The sequence below is a fragment of the Schistocerca gregaria genome, chromosome X, assembly GCF_023897955.1.
Source record: "Schistocerca gregaria isolate iqSchGreg1 chromosome X, iqSchGreg1.2, whole genome shotgun sequence".
Taxonomy (NCBI): Eukaryota; Metazoa; Arthropoda; class Insecta; order Orthoptera; family Acrididae; genus Schistocerca; species Schistocerca gregaria.
Window position 1 is genome coordinate 471,877,829 of NC_064931.1, and position 12,778 is coordinate 471,890,606.

The 12,778-nt window shown below is 36.6% G+C and overlaps 1 protein-coding gene across 1 annotated transcript in view; it reads right to left on the reverse strand.

The window, feature by feature from the left end:
- LOC126298352 (cytochrome P450 4c3-like) overlaps positions 1 to 11,924 on the reverse strand; it is a 163,571-nt gene extending 151,647 nt beyond the window's left edge. Inside the window, exon 1 of the mRNA XM_049989648.1 lies at positions 11,613 to 11,924. Within this exon, the coding sequence (XP_049845605.1) occupies positions 11,613 to 11,787 (175 nt within the window). The 5' untranslated portion in view covers positions 11,788 to 11,924. The remainder of the gene's footprint in view (positions 1 to 11,612) is intronic.
- Positions 11,925 to 12,778: the final 854 nt, after the last annotated feature.

Below are 12,778 nucleotides of genomic sequence, written 5' to 3' on the forward strand. Positions count from 1 at the left end.
CATATCCGTTTTGTTCACTTTTGCAATGATTTCTGGAGTAGTGACACATCTTGGCTGATCACTGCACAGATCATCATATAATCTCTCCCAACCAAATTTAAATTCATTTGTCCACTTGGAAACAGTTTAACATGAAGGAGCAGAGTCCCCCAGTGTATTCTGGAAATCAGCATGAATGTCCTTTACTTTCATACCTTCCTTTATAGGAAACATCACAGAAATCTGGTCTTCAAGAATCCTTCAACACACTGACACACCACTCATACACAAGATCACAACAGATGAATAGGAAATCAAAATTGTGGACAAATTTAAGTATTTACAAGGAATCATAATATATAAGGTCAATGATAATCCCATGTGGAAAAAAGTTTTTGAAACAACTAATTCTGTATATGTAATCAGGATATTCAATATGGAAATGAGGATAACAGAACATGAATAAACAAAAAATACCAAGAAAAATGCATCACCAATAAGTATGTTCTTGTTGAATAACTTCAGCCATTTTAATGAGGTTGCATTGTGGGCCTGTAGGAAGCTGGATTGATATACAGAGGGACTGCTATACATGTTGGGCACACTGTGTTGGCGGAGTGTCTCTGCTTTCAACAGTGATCTATGGAATATTCCCACACTTATGGACCAGCTTCTATATGCTTGCATCAGCTTCTAATGAAACAGTCTACAAGGAAATGGAACTGGTAATGACTACAGCTAGAAAGAAATTCCAGTCTTTAGGCATCTAATCACACTATGAAACAGGATCACCAGCAGAATAATAGAGAATCTACAGAATAGTAAGAGCAATATTAGATGGATTACAGGAGTCAAGGGAGATATTTGTTACAATAGTGTAATCGTAATAATGGTACCACTACATCCACATGATAAACTTGGAAGGAAGGATTGGCTATGGCTTAACTGAATGAAATATCATGGACCCCTTCTGACAACTATCTTTGAACAAAAAATCATGATGAACAGCTCACTTATTTGTTCATTATAAAATTACAAGTTTTGTGTCTATTTTACAGGTATAAGGTAATGAATGTGGGAAAATACATTTTATTTTGTTTTATTTATTTATTTATTTTTCCATCTGTAGACAGTGAACATTGTATGAATGTTGTCAAAATGAGCAACTAAATTTTACATGGAATCATAGTGGAATCATTACAAGAAAATTAAACACACATAAATGTATGTAAAACAATACACACAAAATAATACCAAGTGATATAATACATGGTAATACATATTTATATACACTGTCGGAGAAAAATACAGCAGCCCCAAGGACTATGTTCAGAGGTACAAGATTACAATATGTGCATACTGACTGGTTGTAGTTTTAGTGAGTCATTTGTCACCTCATCAGTGATCAGATGCCACTAAGAAGGCCTTCTTTGCACCCTCTGTTTTGACTCTATAGGCAGTACCTGAGCTGAGCTTAGACGTGAACAGTGTTTGTAACATTCATTCTAGGATACAAACATACATCACCAATGAGTATGTTCTCTTGTTGAATAGCTTCAGCGATTTTACAGAAGTCACATTGAGGGCCTGTAGGAAGCTGGATGTATATACACATGGACTGCTACACATGTTGGGCACACTGAGTTGGTGGAGTGTCTCTGCTTTCAGCAGTGATTTATGGAACATTCCCACACCTGTGGACCAGCTTCTACATGCCTGCATAACACAGACACACATCAAGATCAATGCGTTGTGCAGGCAATGGTGGCCTACCAAACATCATGCAGGGATGAAATCCAGGCACATGTTGCACCTGCTGCATCATCAGGGATCATTGGGAAATATCTCTTTGCAGCAGGATTAAGATCAGTGACAGCTGCTGTGTAAGAGCACTAGGGCTCATGAACACCATAACTTTTGACACCTTACAGATTTATTGGTTATTTCTCTTTGAATGCTGTTAAATGTAACAAAGATACCACAATCTGAAAGATACAGTGCTTAGATCTACTGCAGTACTGCTTCTCTTGACTCTGTGGAACTTGACATTAGGGCTGTGGCTACACCTTCAGTTGTGCAGCTTTTGAGGAGCTTCTGTGCATGTGCAGCTCACGTGACATAATTGCCTTATGAGCCAAATATATACGGATTTCATAAACAATGTGCACAGTTGATAATGTGCACAGCTAGCTCTTGCCACTCAACTAGAAGTTTATGTCAGTGTCACCAGGTGGTAGCACACTGTGGCAGACTTTTATCACCATTTGCTTGGCATAAATCCTGCTACATGATAGCACACTCTTCACATATACTAATCCACTTACTATATATTGTAGCAAAATTATATTAGACATCAGTATACAATATAGTTGTACTGACAGTAAATCCACTTTGCGGGTTTCTGAATAAGTTATAGTATATTGTGTGTGTGTGTTGTTTGAGGTTTTCGGGCACTAAACAGTGTGGTCATCAGTGCCCAAACGCATAGAAATGGGAACACATGCGGTGAAGGGATGAAGACGGACAGTGAACAAGGAGAATGGTTAAAAGACACAGACCTGACACAGTTCCAAATCTTCACATACAGAGGCAAAACAAGAGGAGAAGAAACACACTAAAAAAGGAAAAGAAACACAAGGAAAAGAGAACAGAAATCGAAGTGAAGCAAGTAGGTAATGATGACTGGCAGACCTCTTACCTAAAACCTGGGTGAGCCAGTCACCCAGCAGCACATTAAAATCCTCTCCCTAAAATCCGAGGCAACAAATTGGACAGGATACAAAACCGTAAGACCTTAACAACGGTCATTGCGTCATCTTGCAAAATAGAGGGTAAATCCTGTGGCAAGGAAACCACTGCCCTCTGGTCAAAGAATAAAATACAGTCAAGTAAAATGTGGTGGGCAGTAATCTGGACACCACAAGCGCTGCAGATTGGGGGGTCCTCTCACCGGAGTAAAAAACCATGCTTCAAGGGGCTGTCCCCAATGCGGAGGCCAGTGAGGAGAACCTCATCCCGGCTGCAAGTTATGGATTTTATCATACAGTAATTCATTAGAGGAGCTGAGAATCATAATGTCCTAAAGCACATCACTGTCAATTGTGAGACTATAGCATTTATTTATGCTTCTGAAATCTGTTGATCTTATGGTGAGTCAGGTTTATCTGTGCTATAGGCCCACACTGTATACATGAAAATTCACAAAAAGCTATATCAGTGGTTTCTCTGATATTCACTTAAATGTGGTATCAGTGGCTGTGTCCTTTAGGCACTTATGGATTTCATTGCCTCATTTGTATTCTAGTCAAGTTACCATGTTGGTAGACATTACTGCTTGAGTTTAATCATTTCCACAAACAGCATGTTGTTTTGGAGTTGGTTATTTACTGTGTGGGAATCAGCAGTGTAAACATGAACTACATTGAATCTATTTTACATGCTAACAGGAAAGTAAACCTGTGAGTTCAACTCTCAGTTTGGTACACAGCTTTAATCTGCTAGGAAGTTTCATTTCAGTGCAAACTCTGTTGCAGAGCGAAACTCTCATTCTGGGAACAAAAAAGTGAATTACCAGGAAAAGTTTGCCACACATGAACTAGGGCCTCTGAGAACAGATCCTTTGATTGATTTGATTGAGAGAGTAATGAAATTAAATAAGCATGTCTATAAGTGAATATTTAACAAGAAAGTATACAATTAGCATCAGTTGTTGTGTGGGTGCAGCACAAGAATGTTTTATTTTGAGCCTGGAAGCAAATTCGTGAACTAATACATCTATCTGTTAGGGATGTTGTACATTTATCCAAAAAAATGGAAAAGCATGAAAACTTCCAGTTACTCAAAAATGCAAAATGGAGAGTTGTGAAAGCTTACACATTATTTTGTGATTGCCCTAAACTGTGCTTAATTATGTATGAAACAACAAAATTCCACAAAAACAATAATATCTTTTGTCAGATAAGCTATGCCTCTTACTACTATTATTATTATTATTATTATTATTATTATTATTTCTGTTGTTATTATTATTGGCAGTGGCTGTAGTTGTATTAACTTGCTGATAAGTGTAACTGTTCTACAGCAGACGCTAAAAGTTTGTGGACACCCAGAATGTATACTCACTAGCCACCACTGATTAAGATCATTTGTGCCACTGGCCAGGCTACCACTGGCACAATGACACCATCAAGAATGGCTACTTTGGTGCTGTGAAAGAGGTGACTGGAGAGTGGAGTGATGCTCAGTTGTCTTCTGTCTGTATGTGGGTGTGTTTAGGGAAGACCTGGTGAGCTGCCTATTCCTGAGAGCATTTGTCCACGACATCCAGGTCCAGTCCTAGGCCTCAGTCTAGGGAGCTATCAGTTGCAATTCACAGTCACATTTGTTGTTACTACAAGGTAAAGTAACCATTGCCCATTACATTGCACAGGCTTTTATTCCTGTGCTACTGCCATTGGTATAACAGGAAAGTGACATGGATTTCAATAGGAAAATTCAGTGGCTGCTGTGACACAATATGCCATGGCCACCAAGATTGCCAGATCTCTCACCAACTGAACACAAATGGGACATGATGAAGTGGAAACTTATTCATTCTACAGGGCCTATAAGACTCATTGGTGAACTGCAACAAAGACACAAGTAGCTAGGGACAGTCTACCTCAGGATGCCATTCAGTACCTTTGTGACCATTTTCATGTGAGAATACACACCTGCATTGCCACCAGTGGGGAAAGCATTGTGTATTGGTGCAACTTTTTAAGAACCTTTCACTGTGATGTTGTGTTTCATTTGGTCTGAATTTGTTATCGTATACTCCTACATACACAGTGCACGTGCATGGTTCAAAGACCTCCAGAACGAATTTACCATCCTCCCCTGGGCACCAAACTCCCTGGATTAAAACTCAGTCAAAAATCTATGGGACCACTTTGATGGGGCTGTTTGGGCCACGGATCTCCAACCTAGTGCATCTGGCCATGGCACTAGAGCAGATGGCTCTACATCCCTATTGGTACCTTTCAGAAACTCATTGACTCTATTCCTGGATGTCCATGGTGACAAGTGGTCACATTAATGTGCTTTTAAGTAATGGATGCAACACAGTATTTATTTAACTTGAATGATTTTCCACATTTTTATCACACATGACCACTCAAGGAACAGTATCAGATCTCGCATAGAATGTCAATCACAGGTAGACACTTCCAATAAAATACAAATATTTTGGCCAACAGCAAGAAAGTTACTCACAGACTGACTCAAAGAAATTAATCAAACATAAATTACTGAATGATGTTAACTTGATGACTGTGGGACCTATATTTCCCTACAAGTGTTAACACTGTACTAGCTAATTCTGGACTGAAGATGTTGATTGGTGTGGGGTGTACAACGACTGGCATAATGATATTCTGTGGATTTAATGATTAAAATAAAATGTTTACTACAAGACAAATATTTAGCAGTATTGTTGATCTATTGATTCCAAGAAATAATTTGGTTTGACTCTGTGCTAGATGAAAAGAAAAATATTAAAGTTTTAAGTACTATTTGAATGACATACTGTGTGCCTCCATGATGCATTATTGACTTAAGTGTAAAATTCCCATGTTCATAATTTTTCTAGTATAATTCATTTTTTAATTAGTGGTTTAATTGAATATCCAAAGACACACCCAGGTTAAGAAAAATTAGGCCAACAAAAGTATAAGGTTCAGTCAAATGAAAACCAAACACCTGCCACAATGGGACCTTGGAATGGTTCCATTCAAAAGTAATTATCATATGCTTTAAGACATTTATTCCACTGGGAGACATGACAGTCAATTCCCATTTAATAGGATCAGCCACTGACGGATCCACCCACTCTTGTACTTTGCCAGCCACTGTGGCCGAGCAGTTCTAGGTGTTTCAGTCTAGAACCACACTGCTGCTACGGTCACAGGTTTGAATCCTGCCTTGGGCATGGATGTGTGTGCTGTCCTATGGTTAATTAGGTTTAAGTAGTTGTAAGTCAAGGGGACTGATGACCTCAGATGTTAAGTCTAACAGTGCTTAGAGCCATTTGAACCATCTTGTACTTCCTTGTCTGACAGAAACTGATGTCCACACATCTTTCTTCATGTTGCAAAATTTATTAAAGTTAGGTAGTGAAAGATCCACCCTTTATGGAGGATGCTGCAATGTTTTCAACCAAACCACTGAAGAGTAGCCTTTGCAAATTGGTAGTGTGAGGACAGGCAGGATCATGACCTCCTTCTTTGACTGCTGAGGCTCTCTGCTCATTGTGTCCCTCAGGCATGGAACCACAATCAATGTGCAGTCTCTGAAGACACGTTGCAGAAACTGTCATACAGTGAAGATGCCCAGGAACGCAGTCAGGTGGAATCAGCCTGTTACATGATAATGCCTACCCTTCTGATCACATGAAGGCTATGCTATTCAGTTGGTAACAGACTCCATGTGGCCCAAATCTTTCATGGCGTGATTTTCATGTGTGGATATCTATTTCAGTCATATGAGGAAGCGCAAGAGTAGGTGCGGTTGTGGACATGTCAGTGGCTGACTGAATTCTATAAAACAGGAACTGATTATCTCACATGTCAATAGGAGAAGTGTCTTAATGTGTGAGGTGAATACTTTTGAATGGAACCAGTTCATGGTCCTGTTGTGGTTGGTTTTCATTTGCCTGTGTCTCATATAACCATGGAATCAAATGAGTTTAAGAGCTCAACTGGCAAAGATAATTATGGGTGTGGCCAAACTTTAATTAAGAATACCTCCTAGAACAATGAGTTTTTGAAAAAATTTAATTGGTTACTGGAAAGTTCAAAATTGGGATTATGCACTAAGTTAAGTCCTTTTGTGAAGAAACTTTTATTAGCTAACACTGTTCTGATAATTATATGCTAATGAGGTAACTACAAATAATGATTTATCTCAGAGGAAATTGTTTATGGAATATTAATAAGGTCATTGGCATCAACAAATTATCAATTGTGCTGAGGACAACAACATTACAAAATATACTGCATGAATAATATTCTAGAAATCATCTGTACACTGAATATATACACTGATCAGCTAGAATGTTGTGACCATCACATGTAGTATCAGTGAGCATACTGTCCGTGTGTGGAATTGGTAAGGTGCACAATCTATCTTAAGTTTGACCAAGGGCAGACTGTGATTTTTGGGAGGCTTGGCAGGAGCGTTTCAGAAACTGCATGACTTGTTGGGTGTTTGACAGCTGCTGTGGTGAGTGTCTTCAACACTTGGTTAAACTAAAGTGAAGCCACAAACAGACATCATGGGGTTCTGCAGCCATCCCTCATTATGGGTTTCATACTTTGAAGGCTCGGCAGACTGGTAAAACAGGAATGGCAGTGAACTGTTGTAGAACTAATATCAGATTTTAGTGATGGGCAGAGTACAAGTATACCTGAACAAACAGTGCATAGTAAACTTCTAATGATGGGCCTCTGCAGCTGATGACCCACACATGTGCTAATGTTAATAACATGACATCACCTGCTACGACTGAAATGAACACATGACCATCAGCATTGGACACTTGTGCAATGGCAGAACATTGCATTGTCACATTAATCCTAATAACTTCTTCATCATGCCAGTGGGAGAGCATGAATCCATCATCTTCCAGGAACACATCTCCTTGACACTTTACTGTGGGACAGAGACAAGCTCGCGGTGGCTCTATTGTGCGGAACATTCACATGTGCATCCATGCATCCAGTGGAGCTCATTTAAGGCACCATGACTGCCAAGGAGTATCGTATACTGGTTGCAGACCATGAACACCCCTTCATGACGATAATGTTTCCCGATGGCAGTGGCATTTATCAGAAAGATAGGACGACATGTCACAAGGCCAAGAGTGTGTTGGTATGGTTCAAGGAATACAGTGATGAGTTTCAGTTGGTGTGCTAGCCCCTCAACTTGCCAGCTCTGAACCTGATGAAATACATCTGAAATATCATTGAACGTAGTGTCAGAGCTCATTGCCCCCTCCTCAAAATTTATAAGAATTAGGTAACTTTTGTGTGCAGATATGGTGCCAATCCTCTCCAGTGACCTACTTAGGCCTCATTGTTTCCATACCATGAAGTGTTGCTACTGTTATCCATGCCAAAGGTGGACATTCCGACTGTTAGTTTTCTTGTCATAATGTTCTCGCTGATGAGTGTGTAGTACTTATATGAGTAAAATCAGTCGAAAGACAAGGAAAAAATATGTTAAGGAGTAGAATGACAACAAGTAAAGTGACTCCACCTTGCTATGTCAGCTCCTGTTATTATAAAGCCATATTTGGACCTTTGTAAGCCCTCATTTTCGCATCCCTAACCACGACCTTTTAATCACAACAATGATTCCACAAAGGTTTTACATTGGATAACAGCTGTCCTCTTGATACGAAAATTAACTGAAATGTTAGAGCATGAAAATAATGTTTTCAGTTTTGGTTTAGTAGCAATATTATTAGAAAACTGTTATTGATCAACATTGTTTGTGCAGAACTTTTTAATTCTGCTTTTAATTTATTTTTGGATTCTAGCTTTCTGGTATGAACTGGCATCCTATCACTGATAAGTGTCACTTGTTTTAGTGTGTTATTCTTACACTCAAAGTATGTGAAATGATTCACATACATTAGCAAACAAAAACAGTAACTATCAACTTTATGACACACTATCAGCCAACAACCATTTTTTTCTCATGTGTCATATGTTATCATTAACACATATTATGTGTTGTGAATGTAGAAGTATAGTGAAACTATTTCAGATAAATATTTCAGTCATCCAGAAATATGATAATTTGGATGTATTGCTACTTTTCCATTTACACTGTTCAAGTCCTTTTTACTTAATGCAGCAGTCTTGATGTTAATGTTAACATGCTGCAAATTTCTGGAAAATACATACCTGAGAACTTTTAATGTGAATGTTAATTTAACTATCTACATTATCTCGTAAGTATTAACATGTACACATAATTTCAGAACACAGATATTATGACAATTTAATTGGTAATGCTAAAAAGAAAAACTTTTATTTTATATTGTTATTATGGACAGCCATAATCTTCCATCTCATCTCTGTGGCAACTTGATCACAAAATGTGGATCAGAATTCAGAACTCCAGTCTGAAACTCACATGAAGGTGCTAAGTCTCAGGTGTATGTTATGCTTCTAATTTGTAACATCATTTTGTAAATCACAGTTCATCTGAAACTGACTTATTTTATTATCCAACACTCTCAGTAAATAAGACAACGGGTAGTGAGAATATGCAACATTTACTAGAATTTATTTTTGCAAGTTAATAATGCAAGAACTGTTTTTATGTGCAGTATGAGCTGAATGACTTTTTTAAGATTAGGAGTTGAATTATTTGCTTCATACTAATTACAGATCCATTTATATATCCCTAACTTTTTTGTAATTAGGTTACAGAAGGGCCAGATGTGAACTTACGAGAGGTGAACTTACATCTGAACCAGTATTAAACATGCTGCAGTAGTACTCATTTTATGGAAATAAACAAAGTCTTTTCCAATTTTTAAACTCTAAGCTGATGTTTTAGAGTAGGTCTGATATTTAAGACTTGGAAACTAATATTTCTCATAACATGTCAGTGCAGTTTAGAAGTATTTTAACTTTAGATCACAACCAGAGATTTATATACATTCTACAATATCTTTTTGTCTCTTCACAAAATATTTTCAGGCCTTTCATATAATAAATCCAGAAGATTGAGCACTTTATCCATTTCTTTTTATTTCACAAGGGAGAACATCAGATGGAAAAACTTTTTTGTCCTGTCCCTGTAGGCTATCTGCCCCACCCTCTTAAAGTATGTTATGTATATTGTGTATTATATTTGGCCTATTTATTGGCATTGTATTAACTTGAAAAATCCTATTCACTGTGAGATTATCCTTGGATGAATAAAGATAACTACATAAGGCTAAATAAACACCGAAGTAAATTCATGGTACAGGCAGAAACAATTCTTTGATTTGGCTGTGTAAATAATACAAACATGTATTGACTTCATTTTTCCATTATGTTCATTACAGCAACTCAACTATAGAATCTCATTCTCCAAAATATGTGTTGTTTGTATTTAACATTCTGAATTTTTGATCGAATTTTTTCCACAGTTAAGAAATTAATATCTCTGTACCTGAAGTAATTTTATGGCTAAATTTGATGATTACCAGTACTGTCAGTTAGAATCTTCTGCCCTAACACATGAGAAAAAATAAAGCAAATGGGAGAAGTGTGTTATATTGAACAAGAAATAGCTATATTTATGTATATAAGCATAATATTTATGTATATAAGCAAATATGAATTTAAAAAAAGGGAAGGATAACAGTGAGTGAATATATACTGACCTCTGGAAACAAAATGATCTATATAGATATGCAAGAAGTAATAACGGATGATTAAGAAATAAAATCAAGAAATAGTAATATGGCAGAACACAAATATTCCATGATAGTCTTTGTTGAAAATATGGGAACTTTGAGAAATATGCATAGAATGAGGCACCTGGCAGATTAAATAAGTTCAGGTGGTATAGGCCTTCTAAAAATATTCATTTCACACTCACATTTATCATTAGCTAAATCAGTTAAGGTTCATTTTTTCTCTAAAAACTTGTCAAGGAATCAACATCATTTCAGAGCAGTTATCTTTTTGCTCACAGTCAATACATTCTGGTCATCCCTACTGTGGATACAAGTATCTTCTATCCAAAGTCAGTTTTAAACTTACTCATAACTTCCTTTTTCTTATCCATTATGAATAGGGGGTAAAATGCTCTACATTTCAGTGATCATTACAAGATCAGTTGTTTGGGAAAATTACTTCCTCAAGATATTGTTGGGTGAACTGATAGCTGTAAGGTATTTGCCTCAGTACTTAAAATAGTTTTAAACTATGTCTTTTGCTAATACACAAACCCTACACAAGACAATGTGCTCCTGCAAACTGATCTATTTCATACCCTGTGTCTAACTTTTTTCCAAAAGTTGTTTTATTGTGATAAAGACTCACTCCGCATTCTTCACAAAATAATAGATATACTTGCAATTTTCCACATTTGTCCTAGTTATATACTAATCATTATTGATAGTCATTTATACTGAGGTAAAGTTAAGAAACAAGAGCAAATTTTCTAATTATTGAAAATATCAGTCAGAAATGATATAATGTTGTATGACTCATGTACATGTTTGTATCTGCAATAAATTATTATCTGATCTAAAATTTAAAGCAAAACAACAAACTTGAAAATGTTCTATATTTAATTTATAATTGTAATCATGAATTAAACCAGATCCACACTTCAGGTAAAGTAAAATGTTATCATTCAATACATCCAAATAACAGCTTTACAAATTAAATAAATTTAGTGCAAACTCATAGAAACACTGAAATATGTTAAAAATCAGATATATCTACTTTCACCATAGGCTATTAGCTTACTAGTAAGCAGCAATGCACACGTTTGTTAATGTCCTCCAGTACAATGTCCAAATGACAATTAAGCTTCTATATTTATCATTTTACAGTCACAGATTATTGTTTTTAACTCACCTTCTGTTGGAACATTGAACTGTAATGCATTTCCTAAAATTGGAATGCCTTTAGGTCCAGGAATTTTATCAATTAATATGTGAGTCCTAAGAGTATTGAATTTGTATGGTACAACTTCATGTAAAAGAAGCAGAAACACAATAACCACAACAAAATACACCAAGTAAATCAGCATTTTACTTCACTGATGTATTATTGAGACAGTAACACTTCTTACTGTTGTTTCATACATGAAGCTTCACCACAGCTGTCACTTACTATTTCTGTGCTGAAATGTTTACTGCAGATAACAGGAGAAGGTCATGAAATAAGTGGCAAGATTACACTCAAGCTGATAGGTTTCAAGGCAAATTCCAGTGATAAGTACCATGTATCTTGAGTGTCAGATTCCTGGACTCCAAGAATCAAAGGTCTGAAATGGATATTCGTATGTAAGTAAGAGTTTGCAGTGAGTAAGATATAATCAGAAATGACCTCATAATGGAAGAACTAGCAATGTGACTAATAACTGAAAAGAAATACAGAAAATGTTTAAATGGAAAAGCATACCCTATGCATGTGAGAAACAAGGGTTTCAGATTAATACCTACATTAAAATCCTCCAGAGGATGAAGATCCGTCTGAAGATCTAGGACAACAGGTTGAAACAGGTTTCCTCAGCATAAACTGGGCTAACAAGAAAATGAAAAAAAAATGATGTCCTGAATACTTGTTAGATGATTTTGATCATTTGGGGTGAACTAATCATCTATGGCTTCACTTTCATTTGATGTCATTTTGTATTTTTTTTGTTTTGTTTAGGAAAATTAACATTGCTGTTTTATGTTGTTGCATGAGTGACAAACTCTTTTAATCAATACTTTCGCTGAGTAAAAATAGGAAGCTCAAGAGTTAGTGGCATCTCTGCACTGTTAAATGTGTCTATGCATCATCCACCAGTCAGAGTCAGATTCAGTAAGTGGTTCTCATGCCACATTTTTTGTGCAGTAAATTGCTCATTTATAAACTTACTGAGCTTGCATTTCATTTATTGTGAAGATAATAATGGTAATAAAAGAAACTTTGTAACAGTAAACTGCTGTTGCATTCAAGTCAAGCACTCTTACAAAAAAGTTCATAATATACTTGTGGTGCTGCATCTAGTGGAAAAATGGGTAGTGAAGAGT